This window comes from Eleginops maclovinus, chromosome 24 (assembly GCF_036324505.1).
Source record: "Eleginops maclovinus isolate JMC-PN-2008 ecotype Puerto Natales chromosome 24, JC_Emac_rtc_rv5, whole genome shotgun sequence".
In the NCBI taxonomy this organism is placed as follows: domain Eukaryota; kingdom Metazoa; phylum Chordata; class Actinopteri; order Perciformes; family Eleginopidae; genus Eleginops; species Eleginops maclovinus.
The window spans coordinates 2505177-2521984 of record NC_086372.1 but is presented as its reverse complement, the minus strand read 5'-3'; the positions used below and the strand labels follow the sequence as shown (position 1 = coordinate 2521984).

General features: G+C 42.5%; 1 protein-coding gene across 1 annotated transcript in view; it reads right to left on the bottom strand.

Moving 5' to 3' along the window:
* Positions 1 to 846: 846 nt before the first annotated feature.
* The window catches only part of ptgfrnb (prostaglandin F2 receptor inhibitor b), a 38032-nt gene continuing 22070 nt past the window's right edge, over positions 847 to 16808 (bottom strand). Inside the window, 5 exon segments of the mRNA XM_063877848.1 lie at positions 847 to 3502; positions 4259 to 4309; positions 4398 to 4516; positions 4658 to 4844; positions 14090 to 14209. Coding sequence (XP_063733918.1) covers positions 3390 to 3502; positions 4259 to 4309; positions 4398 to 4516; positions 4658 to 4844; positions 14090 to 14209 — 590 coding nt within the window. The 3' untranslated portion in view covers positions 847 to 3389.

Sequence of the window (16808 nt, the reverse complement as noted above, 5' to 3'; positions counted from 1 at the left end):
GGTCCAATGCTGAATTATAAAACATTTATTCTGCTAGAAGTTTTGAGGTTTCTGATGTTTGCAAGCGTCGAAAAAACCCTGATTGATGGCTTGCCCAGAGACGGAGAAGAAAAAAACAAATTGGCCCACATTTGTCACGAGCATCTCTGATCAGCAGCATCACAGATCCTACAGAAAGGAATCAACAGCAGAAAGAAAAACGCCCAGCCGACGCTACCTCCACAATTAAAACCATTTGTGTGCTGCGAGCAGGAACGTGTTAAACAAAACGCAGAAACGTTGCTTCGGGGGCAGAAGGGACTCCGGTCTGAACCCCCCTATAGGCTAATGGTTTAGCCTTTATTGATAGATTAATACGCAGCAGCAGCAGGAGGGGGTGGATTTGTATTCAAACTTTTTGATGACACTGCTTAGAAGATTACAAAATATCAGCTGAACCTTGAAGGAATAGAGGCTCTGAATTTACCTCTGAAATAACACGAACAAAAGAAGTGGAATCTAAATCTTTGCATGCTAGTTCATAGTTATGATTACAGTTGATATTTCCTACAAAAAAACAAGTGAAGGGTGTTTTTTTAAATAAGCCTTATGCATATAAGCACAGCCTGTTTTGCCTTTGCTTGCAGGGCATTAGATGAGAAAAATGAGCCTTGTTTTGGAAATAAGTTACCTCGCTTTTCTGCACCATCGAACCAGGGTTTGGAAAAGTAATATATTAATGAAAACGCCCCAAAAAAAACTTGGGTAATACCTAAGTCATCCAACAAAGTTTGCTTGTTGGTAAAATAAAGAAACTCATGAAATACAAATAAACATCAGAAAATATGAAACAAAAAACAAAATGAATACATCTTACAAATCTATTTATTTAAAATAAAAAACATGGTTCATTTTACTCATTGCAGTGTCACGAGAAAATGAAAGGACACTGGAGAAACTTTGCAGTGGCATGTTCAGTGGTGTGTATCAATGCTACCTGTGTCTGTGTGTTAATTATAATGTTAAAAGCGATATTGGACACTGCAACAGAGAGGCACACACACATCTGTTTATGGTATTGGAAGTTTCTGAAGTAACTGTCAACATCAATCAACACCAATCACACACATTACTCCCAAAAAGGGCCTCAGCTTAACCCCTTATTGTCCCTAACTGAGGAAGATATTGCTATCGCTTTAATTGGAGGATGCTATGCTATGAATAACACTTTGAGTATCAGAAGTGGGAGAGATTTATGGATGTGGGCATTGGGTAATTGGTACAGTTCTGCACTGGCTGACAGCACAAATTCAGAGCGATGGTTTGAATATGTAACATCCAATCATCGTTATAAACTTTGACTCAGGGTAGAATGTGTTATGAAGAGTACACCTTTATACGAGCTGTGACCTGACCACAGCCTGATATTGCTCATACAGTTCCTAAAATACCTTTTATAACTATTTAAAAACACCAAGCCTGGCACGTCTCGTTACTACAAGGCTGTTTGGATCCTGCTTCGTGTCGGACTCTCACTTTGTGTGTGTTGTCGGTGGATCTGTGAGGGTGTGTGTTCACACAGCAGTCAACATGATACAACAACTCATCCGTTTGCTATGAAAACACGACAGAGACTCAACAGATGCTCATTGATGCTGGGAACAGCTGATCAGATGCTTTTGTTTTGGTGGGTTAAGTGCAAAGGAAAACTTCTCAGATCATTTTCTGGTCATGTTTCTAGATAGTTAGCAATTGTTGGAGCTCTAGAGCTTGAAATAGGTGGGAGTTGCTGGCCTAGCTTGACTAAAATGAAAATAGAAGGATGTATTAATATTTTAACTGCCCTTTGAACTCATTCAAGTCATGTGATGTTTAGAAAGTAGTTCAACATTTTGGGAAATTTGCTTATTTGCTCATATTGTTAGCCTAGTGTAGCATAAAGACTGGAAACCTTGAGAAACCAGGTAGTTAGTCTAAAGTCAAAACTATATCTTGATGGACAGTTGAACCATCATCCAGGCGTGTAACACTTTACCTAAAACATTTTTATTAATGAGTTTTATTAACTTCTGACAGAGCTAGGCTAGCTGTTTCCATCTGCTTTGTCTCTATGCTAATCTAGGCCAACACACCCAGACTCTAGCTCTGGCATGAGATTGATATCGATCTTATGCCAGCTAATAAACGTATTCTCCAAAATGTTGAGCTATTCCTTTAAAGAGCAGAAGTGACACTTAGGAACATGCATGATTATCCTGTTTAAAAAAGGATGTTATAGACCCACGTTGCTCACAGCTCGAGTCCAGATAAGTGACGGCTAGGTTTAGAGATCATGTCATTAACATGTAACTCAGGAAAAGGCTTGAGTTGACACCACTCTGTCCTTATAAAACAGTACATGCGACTCTTTGTCTCACGGCACTCGCACAAACACACACGAGACTCTGATAAAAACAGCAGGATACATTTCTGAATACCTATAAAAGAAGATTGCTTGCTGTCGCCACGTTGAGCGGCAGTTCAAGTGTTGACCCGGCGATATGAAGCGAGCGCACCTCCGTTAATTTCAAATATTGGCACCACGTACAGTATATCTCACACACAAACACACTAACTGCATATCTCCTCGTAAAGCTTAAAAATGTCTTTTTAAAATCTCTTAATTTTCAAAAAACTAGAGTAGAGAATAAAGTAAATCTTGTCCCTTTTATTTAAAGGTAGGAATACTCTGGGTGGTGGCTGTAGTGCAATACCTCTCATGTGGGAGAAACACGGAGCACTTTCCATTCCCGCTGACCGTATGAACATGGCATTTACTCCGTGACAGCAATAAGGCTCAGGCTGCATAAACCACCAGTCTCTGCAAATACAAAATAACTTTGTGACTAAACAAGGAGATGCTGAGGCGCTGATGCATAACAACTTTGAATGTCTGTGCTTCCTCCAGAAAAGAAACTTCAACAGGGAACAAAGACAGGTGGTTCTTGGCATTGGAAGAGGAAGAAATAGTCCAGCATGTGCACTTCATTTGTTATCCCTAGAGGCAGGTTTAGCGGTCCTTTAGTCCCAAGTGGCAGTGTTACCTCACAAAAAGGTTCTTGTAGTGCTATGGTCTTAACAGAGGGAGCAAATATCTCTGTGTAAAAATCACTGGAAGCGCCACAGATTTAAAATGGATCTTCACAGAAACTGAAGTCCCATCGGTGCTTGTATAAAAAAATCCCCCCTGCTCCTCCACTGCAGAGCTGAAGAAACACCTCTTTAAGTCAGGTTTCCAAAGTCATTTACTCCCAACGTCCGTCGCTCGGAAACAACTTGGTGTCCCAGAAATCGTCTATGGGCGTGTGTCTGGTGTGTGTGTGGGGTTTCCTGTGAGCGCTGCAGTGTGTAGGTGCGGGGGAAAGTGTGTGTCAGTCCAACTCCAGGTCCATCAGTTTGTTGCGCGAGCGTGGAGTGTGCATGGTGTTACGGCAGCAGCAGTGGGCACAGACCAGTCCGAAGACCAGAGAGAAGAGGCCCACACCTGGAGACACGGGACACGGTTAAACATGGAGGGGATTACCAACAATACTCCGAATAATCTCACTCAAAAGTACACCAAACGTGGGGGCAGTTTGCCAGATTTTACTGTGATTTATTGCAATAAACAAATCAAAAAGCTGCAGAATTGTTGCTATGAGCCTGTTGACTATACAGGAATTTTCTCAGGAACTTTTAAGGAACCTCACCTGCATTTTAATTGGAAAAGCCAGGGTCTAAATTTAAATCCTGGCCCCTTAAAGTCCCACCACATGCCCCACTAATTATTGAGGTTTTGCAGGACTTGAACACAGTAAAAGTGTGACTAGAATCAATATTCCAGCTAGCAGGACTATGAATACACCAACTCCTGAAACAACGGATGCCTCCAAACTAAGACTGAGCAGCAGCTAAGGATATCCCCAGCCATTTTACAAGCTCAGTGCCAATCAAAGCATCTTTAATGCATTGTTTTTGGCTATATTTAAGCCTAGACACGCTCAGATTCTTGTCTTATTTAAATCCACTGTGCACTGGCATTGGCAGCTGTCACTGTCCTAAATAAGCATGAGCCCTGCAACGTCAGCTGGTCGTCAATCAGCCAGGAGTCAGTGAGACAAGTGTCCAAAATACTGTATTTTCAGGGACCTTTTGCAGCTTTTCTCTGCTAAAAACTGCACATAAACCTTGGTTTGTTGGTTGTTTACATCATGATTTAAGGCTTAAGCTGACACATGAAAGAACAAAATAAACTCCTTACCTATTGAGGCTGCTACTCCATATAAGAGAGGTAACTTTAGGGAGTCCCACACTGCAGAAGGAGAGAGAAATATGTTTTAATACGAGCAAATAATGTAAAATCTGACAGTGTGGATTACATTTGCGATCCGTTAACTCACCAGCGAATTTGACTGTGAGGAAGATTCTGGATGACGTCAGCTCTCCGGCTTGAGTCCAGGATCCCGTGGAGGCAGAGAGGTACCAGGGAGTGGCGACACAGTGATACTCACCACTGTCACTGAGAACACAGACACACACACACACACACACACACACACTTCAATTAACTAGACTCTATTGTCCAATTACTTCTCTATAAGTGTACTAAAAATCCCACTGAAGTAGAAGAACAGAAGGGATATCCCAGAATGCCCCTCACCTGTCCTGAGTGCCGTGGATGTTCAGCAGGTAGGTGTGTGTGTCTTTGCGCTCGATGGAAATGTCGCTGGAGGAGTTTCGGTTGTCTTTCCTCACCACGCCGAAGCGGTCCACGCTGGCCACCTGCGTCGTCGTCTGTCCGCCGCGCAGCCGCGTGAAAAACCAACGCACCTCGTACGCCAGGTCGTCTTAAAAAGAGAAAGAGAGGGAGGGAGACATCAAATAAAGTTGGGATTATATTAAAAATTATGAATGCATTCGCTAGCAGGTTGCAGTGTTCACTCGTGCTGTGATTAAACCTCAGGTATCTACAGAGAAGTGTTGCTCTACATATTACAAAAAGACAATCACGCTGAGCAAATGTTCCTCTAACGACGCCACAATAACTCCTTTATCACCACATCTATAACATGCACCGCCGCCGCCTCTCCCACGAAGAAGATAGAACGGACATGCGAGGGAGAAAAATGAGGATAGTGATGACAAAAGAAAGGAAACAGGGACAAGAGAGAATCTGTGATAATAGATGTAATCTTTGGAGAGGGGGCGAGCGAGCTAATTATTTCCAAGAGCAAGACGTGGAGAGAAAGAGAGACAGGCAGCGGAGGGACAGACAGCGAAGCACAAACTAGTCATTAGTGTGTCAGGGAGAGAGGGACCATTATCCACACACACACACACACACACACACACACACACACACAGCCCCATGCAGCCTGAGTCATCCTCCGTTGTTTAGGAGACAAATAGAAGAGACAGAGGAAAAAATAAAAGACACACACACACACACACACACACACACACACACACACACACACACACACACACACACACACACACACACACACACACACACACACACACACACACACACACACACACACACACACACACACACACACACACACACACACACACACACACACACACACACACACACACACACACACACACACACACACACACACACACACACCACACACACACACACACACACACACACACACACACACACACACACACACACACACACACACACACACACACACACACACACACACACACACACACACACACACACACACAGCCCCATGCAGCCTGAGTCATCCTCCGTTGTTTAGGAGACAAATAGAAGAGACAGAGGAAAAAATAAAAGAGCGAAAACATGCAGAAAAAGACAAATGATGATTAAAAAAAACAATTATGTCAGAAAAAGGGGGGGAAAGAATAAGAGAGACGGAGAAGAAAGAGGAGAATATAATGAAGAGGAAGACTCCCCCCTCTGCAGAGTAATGAATCACATCTCAATTTCTCTCCCCCTCTCTTTAATGGCTTTAATATTGAAGTGCTACATCATTAAAACTCTGTAGTACTACGAGAGCAGCAGCAGCAGTAATAACCCTGGCACAGGATTCAGCTTCTATATTGATCATAACCTGGAAGCTGTGTCAAGTGCATGTGACGCCTTACGAGGACGAAAAATGTAATTTTAAGTACATCATTTTATTATTAAAAAATGACTACAATTTTCCTTTGAACAGCTGAATGAATCCAATTATGGAAGACCATTTTTAAATACATTTTTAATAACAATAGCTGCTAAACTGTTGCATTGAATTTTACTATTGAGGGAATATTTGAGGGAATATTTGAGGGAATATTTGAGGGAATATTTGAGGGAATATTTTGGTATTTAATTACATTTTTTATTTATATATAGTATGATATAACCATGACGTTTTTGGCAGCGTTTAAAACAGACGATTAACTAAGAAAATGTCATTTAAAAAGGGAAATTATTTAAATTAAATGGTTTATTCTTTATTATATCCTCTATATTGTGGTTGTTTCACTTTGAAGGGGATCTATTTTTCTAATTCTCAGGTTCATATTTGCATTTTGTGCCTTTAATATGACATGTTTTCATGCTTTAATGTCAAAAAGGTCTTTATTTTTCTCATGCACAAAAACCTACAGGAAAGGGAAAACCCGCCCCAAAAATCATTCAATCCTAATATTTGAGCAGTTTTCGCCTCTTTTTTAAGGTGTTTTTGTGCATTGCTGTTTTTGTGCAACATTTCCCGTGCGTCTAAATATGATGTACTGTCATTAAATATGTATTTACTATTAGGTAGAGCAGCACATTTAAATACATTTACTCGAATGATGACAGGATGTCTATGCAAACTATTTGAATCCTTTAGATAATCTCCTGACTATATTCTTATATAATCACGTCACTTAAACACTGCCTGTGTGTTTCTCCGATAACTCCAGGTTAGCGGCTGACATCAACGCTAATGATCAAAGGCGCGTTTTGCATAATTCTGCAGGACTGATGCACGAACCCGGCTCGCTTGTTTCAGAGACGACAGCCTCACTCGAGGAACGGGATCTATAATTAGAAAAGCCTCCTCTTCCTCACAGTTAGCCTTCGTCCTCCGCTTGCTTTGTTCTTGACGGCAGAGAGGGACGAGGATTTGAGAATCCTGAGAGTGGACGAGGAGATTATTGTGTTTATCTCGTAGCCATGCATCAGCGAGAGGCCCTCAGCGATGATGGAGCTGCGTCTTTGGGGAGCATGTAGTATCAGCAGAGACTGGAGTATCTGATCCCACCAGCAGCCTCACTCCCTCAGCTGTTACATGAACTCCTGACCTCTCAAACACTACAGTGTGAAGGGTCTTACTGCACAGCTACAGAGGGTACAACAGAGGAGGAAAGAGGTACTCTTATACTAGAGTAAAAGTAGTCATTGTCTGATTGGTCCATTTCAGAATAATATATATGATATGTTTTATAATAATTGATCATTAAAGTGTTCTCAAAGCTGCAGCTACTTTAAATGACTTTGAATTTACTCCAGGTGCATGCTCAACATCCCAGGTATGTTTCCAGGGTCAGAAGAAACCATGCAGAAGCAGATTTGAGTTTTTAAGCTTTTTGGTGTTCTGCTCCAACCCTAAGCACTTTATGTCTAAAGGCTAAACATCTTCCTCTCCAGCAATGCTTCACCAGAGGTCATTACATTAGTATACTTCTGCAAGTACAATGTCAATTCAAACCCTCTTTTATGAGCCATCTTCTTCCCTTTGTTTTGTTCTTGCTTCTGAAAAAAGCACTTTCCTCATCTTAACAGAGCTTCAGAAAAGGCACGGCTCTTTGAAGGCATTGAACTCAAAACAGTGCCAACAGTTATCAGGTTTTAAATAGAAAACTGCTGTTAGAAAGGGAAAATAAACTGTGTCCTTATTGCGGTTTTCCTCAGCGAAATGTGAGTGTTTAAAGGCTTGCCCTTCTGTGGATTAATGGGGGATAAACTGGTCATAATAAGTGATCATTGATCCACCCAACATCACAAACTTAAAGGCCTTAGTGAGCTTAAAAATGACTAACATCCAGACGCTATACTGCCATCTCATTTTTCCCGGCCAACATTGGATGCAACAAAGCATCTGTTTCAGGAGATTCTTCAGTGAGCAGGAGGAAGGAGATGTGGAGATTGGAGGAGGAACTTCAGAGCATCTCTAATAGAATATCTGGCTCCTGTCTGGGATAATAAAACTAAAATGGCTGTCTGTGGAAATGAAGACAGTCTGATTGGATTTCTCTGGATTAATCCCCCGAGAGGGGTCCAAAACTGCCTTAGACACACACACACACACACACACACACACACACAAAAAGACTGACAATTACCAGCAGTGCTTCTAATGAAACAGTGTGTGTATTCTCTGCTCCATAAAGCAGGACAGCTCTGGTAGAGAGGAATACTAAACACTATAAAAACACCATTTAGCCCAACACAAACTAAGCCACTGGGAAGAGGGAGTTTCCCCTGCATGCTTAAGAAGACCTCCAGTTACTACACTTGATTTGATGTTTGGCTTGTTTTTACTTGCAGACGCCTTCTGACGACATGGCGTGAATATATGACTTGCACTAAAGCGGGATTCATCAGACTGACACGTATATTTCGTTAAATTTAAGCAGCTGAAATGAAGTTGATCATTAGCATGTTGCAGGATTAGCAAAGATTGCATCAGATGTTGTTTCAGTCTTTCCCAGTTAAGTCATCTCTCATATCAATCACAAGCTAGCCTTTGACGGTGGACACTTGTAGGGTTTCTCCTGTCAAACGTCCCCATCGACTTCTCATAGTTTTGTTAATAAAACTGTGGTCTGATCGCTTCTGAAACCTGCCATTTGAGAGGATTCCTTTAGTCTTCCTGTTTAACTGGAGAGCTAATGGAGTGAGAACGATCTGCTGTTAGCGCTATCCGCTCAACATTTCCAATTAGTTTTTTTACTATCCTCTCCTCTGCTCACATCCCCTCGTGCTTTTATTCCCCTCTTCCATCTCTCTTTATGTTTGGATAGCCACCATTTGCGCCGGTTTTTACTACGGTGTAAATGTCCAGAGTGAAATAGCTTTGGATGCAGTCTTGTGCTGAACACCTGAAAAGAAGGTGGTGTTTTTGCAGTCATGTAGAGGACACACTGATTACCAGAGAGGAATAACATGCATGAACCTTTCTTTTGATGTCTCTGTGTCTGAAATGACAGAAAGAGCTGTGTTTTTCCACAACAACTCAAAAATACTATTAGCATTTAGCATTCCTGCTAGTGAGAGCATGGCACTGAGGCCTAATTAGCATAAAAGCTAACAGGAAGTTTGCAGCAAAATGGGTTTTTGGAGTCACATATTCTCCCTCTTCATTAAAGCTTGTGGACACTTTAGGCTCCAGCATTTAAAAAATATAGCTTCCCCAGAAACGGTAATGGAGTGGGAATCATTCAGTCTTTCCGTGGTCGCCTCACCACTTCATGGCCCTCAACTATCCGTCCTCCTTTCACTCCTTTCTCTTCAACAGCTCTCGACCACTCACTGCCTTCCTCTCCTCTCTTTAGGAAACTTTGCATGCTGTTCTCGAGGCCGCTCTCCCTCCATTTACCATTCACTCTCCTCCACTCTAACAATCTGTGTAGCTCCCTCCACTTTCTCTCACCCTATTCACTCCCACCTTCTCCTGCCTCTCTCCCCACCTCCCCGCCTATTCTTCCTCTACCTCGTTCTGTCTCCGCGGCCGGCTAACGGAGCGTGAGATTGGCTAATTAACGGCTGCCTGTCGGCCCTGCAAAGACAGCTGGGTAATTTGGTGAGAGTGGAGAAGAGGGAGGAAGAGAGGGAGGGAGGAAACGAGGAGAGAAGGATGTATCATTAAGCTTACCACACACAGTTGCTTTAAAAATATGCAGCACGTTACCAGGTGCATATCCTGTATGCATTTAAAAGACAAAACTAAAGCTTTATTTCCATAAATCCACTACTGAATGACTTACTGGAAGTAGGAAAGCATGACTGACTAAAACTGCAAGGTGTGTCACACTGAGAAGCAATGAATTTGTCCAAAATGTCAGCTAATGGGCTTTTTAGCATTAGCTTCATCAAATTAACTTTTTCAGACCTCATTTATAATCCATATTCTGACCAGTTGCTTGCAGTTAAACGAGAACGACATGGTCACCTGATTAAATTAAGTCCTTTTCTTTTAATTCCCCGTACAAAATCCTCCTAATAAACCCGCTTCTTCAGCTGCTAAATGCTCCACTTTGTTTTAAAGCTAGATGCTAACTTGCGTCAGCGTACAGTCAGTTTTAAAGAGCCACTTTGTCTTTAACAGCTGGCTGCTGCAGCTGGAAACATTGAGACTAAACCAAACAAATAAATGTGCCGTAACACCAAAACAACGAAGCTAAAGCATCTCTCGGAGCAGAGGGCGTCATCCTGATCAAGCTGTTTGAGAACACCGTGTTTTTAAATGTAAAACCATATTTTTAGAGCAGCAATCTCTTTACACCACACCTACAGTTAATGACTCTTCACAATTATGCCTTATTTCCTTCCACTGTGTGTGTGTGTGTGTGTGTGTGTGTGTGTGTGTGTGTGTGTGTGTGTGTGTGTGTGAGAAGAAGAGCTTTGTTTTCTCCCAGGAGGATCACAGTGAAATGTTGAAACGACCCAAACTGTCACAGTGCGAGAGGAAAAATATCTCCAACGTTGATGTCATCTCACTACCCCTGATTTCAAGTATGCCACGCGTACACACACACACACACACACACACACACACACACACACACACACACACACACACACACACACACACACACACACACACACACACACACACACACACACACACACACACACACACACACACACACACACACACACACACACACACACACACACACACACACACACACACACACACACACACACACACACACACACACACACACACACACACACACACACCATAGTATATTTCATAATTGCACCAATTTTAGAATACTCCTTAAATATTACGTCATCTTTATTTTTTATTAAAATGTGTTTCATTTATCAGATTTTCTATTTCATTTCCAAAACGTCTGTATTAATTATATTTCTCTATATATTTTCCACTGAAGTCTGAAAGTGAATTGAAATACAGTGATCATGTGTGAGGCTCTCTGAGGGACACAGCACTCTGGATTATCCACCAGCTGCTGGCTGAAGGTACCAATGTGTGAAACTGCCAAGTGCAAAATAAACATAAGCGAGATTTAAAAGCCTTACGACAAACCTCTGCAAGCTATAATGTTCACAACGCCTGATTATATGGAGAAATGGGCCATGGGATCTATAATAAAGTGCCTTAAAGGGGTATATTTGTGTTTAGCTCCTCTCCTGGGACATGTCTCCATGCTTTAATGTTCAAAAAGCTCTTTATGTTTCTCATACTGCCTGTGCTGCACCTCTTTTCACCCTCTGTCTGAAACCAGAGACCACTCTGCTCTGATTGGTTAGCTCTGTCGTGATTGGTCAACAGCTTAGAGATGTCCCACCCCTTAGCCTATCACGTACAATGTGCTGGAGCGCTAGCCAATAGAATCACAAGTGTCGTATTCCTTAAAAAAAATAAGATAATTCAAGAATAATTTCAGACTTGTCCTGACAATAAAAGGGTTCATGTAAACACACACACACACACACACACACACACACACACACACACACACACACACACACACACACACACACACACACACACACACACACACACACACACACACACACACACACACACACACACACACACACACACACACACACACACACACACACACACACACACACACACACACACACACACACACACACAGTTAGGTGTGTTCCTAGGTAGTCAATAGCTTCGATAATAAAAAGGCAGAAGAGTAAAAAACTAACAAAAAAATAAGAGGGTTTGTTTGTAAGTATTATTCACCGGTCCCCTCATAAAACAAGCTCCAACAGGGGGCCATCAGCCATCCACGAAGAATGCACCACACACCCACACACACACACTTGCTGTTGCTCAACCTTGTCAGAAATATCCAGAAACTCCCTTCCTGTCTTTGTGAGGCACAGCAACAGAAGGTGAGCTGGTTACTAATCAATTTGTCTAACAATACACACGTCAACACACACTCTTTATGACACGGCTAATACTCAACTGGTTTTACTGTTTCAACCTTCAGTCTGACACGCCTAAATCAAATCGTGAGAGAGAGTTCAACCACCTGAGGAAGTGGAGGCTTGGCTGTCGTCCAAATGTTAGTGCCGCACCTTTGTTGATCCGTGCCACTTGATACTAGTCAGCTAATTGGTCGATGAGCTGTGTGTCATACACACTCATGACACCGGCAGTCACTTCCTCTGCTCAGAGTTACTGTCTAAATACTGAGTCAGGTCACCAATGGGATGAATAACTGTGAGCAAAAGATACTGAAACGGGGTCAGCAGGAACTGATTTCACTTTAGAAAATCCTAAGTGTGATCCCTCTGTGCCATAAAGCTCCATTTACGTCCCATTAAACACAAATCTTCATCACCATTAACCTGTGCACTCTAAGTCTACCATCCTGCGGCAAAAAATACTCAAAGCAACGAATACGTATTAATCCAACGCTGAAAATAGTCCCCAACATATGCACTTTTTTTGCCAAGGTGTGTTCCTGAACAGTCAGTTAGGGACGTTGAAACTGGATCTGACACACACGTCACACACACCATGAGACAACATGAGTCACAGTGACTGCAGTCCAACGGAGAGGATACAATAATTCACCTTTATCAGCGTCTAGCCTTTCAATTAGAGGCACTTTGAACAGAATAACAGGAACACATCGTCCCTGTTCCTCGCTGGAGATGCTTTGAAGAGACTTTCTTTAGAAGTCCAAATGAAAACAGACTAACCAGAAGGTAGGACTTGAAAAGTTTACTCTTTGAATGTTTTACTTTACTCGAAGTAGGAGAAAGAACATGATGTGAATCCGTTGTCTTTCTGAAAGTAGTTCCTTGTTTTGCTCCTGACTTCTTATCTTCTAGTTTAATAATTCAAGGAACATATTGGTTGGAAAAGGCTGGAAACCGGACCATATGTGCCCATCATAAAGTGGTACAACCACTCCTCAAAACACTGCTTCACATACTGCCAGTAACAACAACAACAACAATAATACAGGATATCATGCATCGCTCCTTCCTCCCCACAGCGAGCACGTCCATGCGTTTCTTCCCCATCAGCTGTGATGCTGAGAGGGGAATTTTTCCCATGGTGCATCTGTCTGCGAGAGAACGCTCCACAGAAACACCAACCCCTCCGATCCTTGCAGCGCTGCGAGTACACATTTATGTTGATGTATGGGCATACATTACATGCATGCACACACTCCTGGTGAGGAGGACGCAGGTGCAGAGACACGCAGACAGTGTGTCGAAACTCTGCGGGAAGTAATATGTGTGTACTGAATTATTACACACACACACGCACACACACACACACACACAGAAAACACATGTTGGAGTGCAAGGAGAGCCGCATAGGGAGGACAAGGGGAGAGAGAGAGGTTGACAGATGGGCAGAGGGAGGTGCTAAGGGAGGCATGATGTCATGTGATAAGTTAAAGAGTGATGAGGAAGAGGAGGGAGGGAGGGAGGAAGATGGATGGATGTTTAGGGTGAGGGAGGAGAGGGAAGCAGGGGGAGATATCGTTATGGGCTTCACTGCGGATCCAAAAAAGGGAATCAGAGCTAGTTTGTAGAAGGTAAAACAGAGATGTTACTCTACTCTAGAGCCAGTATTTAAAGATGCAATCGCACAACGAACAAAGGAAAGTCAGAGACATTAGAGTGAGTGTCTTCACAAGAGTGTTTTTCATCTATGCAACCTTTGGAAAAGCGGGAGTCACATCACACCTGACAGGTTGGCAGGTAAGCAGCGCAACAGAAGAACAAAGCGATCGTGTGAGTGTGTGTGTTACAGCTGTGCTCCTCCATGATAAGTGTGTAAAATAAAGCAAGAAACAGCAGCTGATTTACGAGTCTCAGTGAGAAAACAAGTACCTGTGTGTGCGCTGGTCTTCGGGGAGGATCCGGAGACGCTGAGAGAACACTCCATCTTGGCTGTTTCCCACGGATACACACTGGTGGTGTCCGATTGGATGGCCACGGAGAAGGAGGGGCCTGCAACAGCAAACAAATACGCTTTTTAGGAAATAAAATCACACATCTCGACTGAGATCAAAAGGATGCATTTACATTTATTTCTAAAAACCTTCATATACAATAATGCTGCTTCCAGGTCCCTGAGGAGGAGGAGGAGGAGGAGGAGGAGGAGGGTGGGATTACTGGGAGAGAAGGTGGTGAACACTGCTTTGATTTTCTCTGATATGCTGAGATCTACGAGGAGAAATCAGCTGAGGTTCAGATAAATATAGATTGATAAAAATAGATAAAAGAATTTAAGCTCTGAAGGGGGAATGTTTGTGAATTAAAGGTGAATTTGACTTTCCGTTAGCGTTCTGCTACCCAAAAAAGTATTGGTTTTGTGTTGGCTTTGGACTGTTCTGCTGTGGATAGCTTTGGACTCTTGATCCGTCTTCATTAGAAGAAATACTGCATAACATTTGACTCTTTGCTAGGTGCATACTCAATCCCAGCTAGAATAGTAATAGAGTCAGTGCAGCCAATATGTAGCATTAGCCTGACGAGCCAACAGTCATTTATGTTTGAAATACAGCAAATAAATATCTCTAATTTCATGGAAACGCCTCTTTCTTTGCTCTGGTGACATGTCCAGCCGGACTCTTTATAATATTTCGTGAAGAGTGTTGAACTAACAGTGTTTCTAGATAGTTAAGGTTGAGGGCGAGTGTCGTCAAATTCCTCAGTCACCTTCCTGACCTAATGTCATTATGTGTGTGTGTGTGTGTGTGAGACAGACGGATTGTAGGACAAAGGCTCACACAGCACAGAGGGGTGAAAACAGGTGCTGCAGCACAGGCAGTATGAGACAAATAAACAGCTTTTGCAACATTAAAGCATGGAGACATGTCCCAGTAGAGGCACTAAATACTAATATGAACCTGAAAATGAGCAGCATATGTCCTCTTTAAATAATGAACTGCAGAAATATACAATACAAAACAGATCCAGGGCGTAAAGTAGGGAATTTTCCATACAATACTGCAATTATAGGACATTTTTGAGATTTAAATACAACCCACGAAAGAAAATACTGGTGAATCTCTACATGTCTTCCTCTAACACTCCATATCATTTCACCACCCTTCTACAAAACTTGCTAAAACACTGAATTATTTAACCCTCAATGTGCTGGTGGGGCTCGCACATACGGCATCGTACAGGATCCCAGTACAAGCTGAAACATTCAAGATACAGCTGGAACCGTGGGACACTTGCCAGTTTGTGGATTTGCTCGTCACACACACACACACACACACAGAACTTCCGTCCCCTGAGGCGAGTAAAAGGGGTTCTTGAAAACTGCTCGGCTTGAAAGTTGAACGCGGTCAGTGTGCATGTTTCTCTGTGTGGGGTCAACTCCAAATGTTCGCCTCGGATACACACACTTGAACAATTGAAACACTCACACACAGATAGAGAGAGAGAGAGAGAGAGAGAGAGAGAGAGAGAGCGAGAGAGCGAGAGAGAGAGAGAGCGAGAGAGCGAGAGAGCGAGAGAGAGCGAGAGAGAGAGAGAGAGAGAGAGAGAGAGAGAGAGAGGAAAGCAGCGGTGCACATCTCTGCAGCCGGCTGATTGGCCAAAGGGCTTCACTTTGAAGATGTCCCAGAGAGAGAGGGAGGGGAGGGGAGAGGGAGACAGAGGGGGTGAGAGAGTGAGAAAAAGGATGCTGGAGAGAACGGGGGAGGAGAAAACAGCGAGTGATGGAGAGAGAAAGAGGAAGTAATGCTCAAGGGCTGCTGCCCTCCCCAGAGAATCACACAAGATGGTTTTCAGTCCATCTTCCGCTCCTCCGCTGTCATCTTCCTTTCTTCGCTCCGACGGCATTAAAGCCTCTCCCTCCTACAAACCTCATCCAGACGTTCAGAATGCTAAAGCCATCCATCAAACATAACTGAGGGTGTAAAGCAACCCCCCCCCCCAGGGTAGATTTATACATTCCTCCAGCAGCGATCGACATTAACTAGACTTTTGAGACTAATGTCAATCCCACGATGTATTACACTCCACACGTATTGTATTCCATTGATCGTCTTGTTTTCTCTTGTGTTTACTGTTAATCTTTATCATGATTATGGTAATTCTTTTTTTGTTTTCTCCGCCTTGTATGATTTTAAGCTCAATCCCATTGGAGTAGATTCAGGATTTTAAATATTTATTTATTCACCACTTAATACCATCAATAACTGCTGACTCAGCACTCCTCTTAAAGGCTGGAGTCCGGTTTAGGTCACATTTGGGTCTCTCTAAAACTAATATTCGGTCTTTTTGGCCTTTCTTAAATAACTGGAGTATCTGCAGAACAATTCCATACCCAGTACTATCCTATAAGCTTTATATATATTATTTTATGAGCACTGCAGCAGGTACCACATTCAAATATCTACCCTGACATGAGTGCATTTACACATATTAATACATAAATACATATTAATAAGATAAATGCAATAAATAATATATAAAATACACATTAATTAAAAAAAGAATGTATATAAAAATAAACAAATATATTGTGAAGGAACCTTTGTTTCAACACAACTCAGCGCCTCGCAGTTTTGCCTCCTCCCGCCGTTTAACC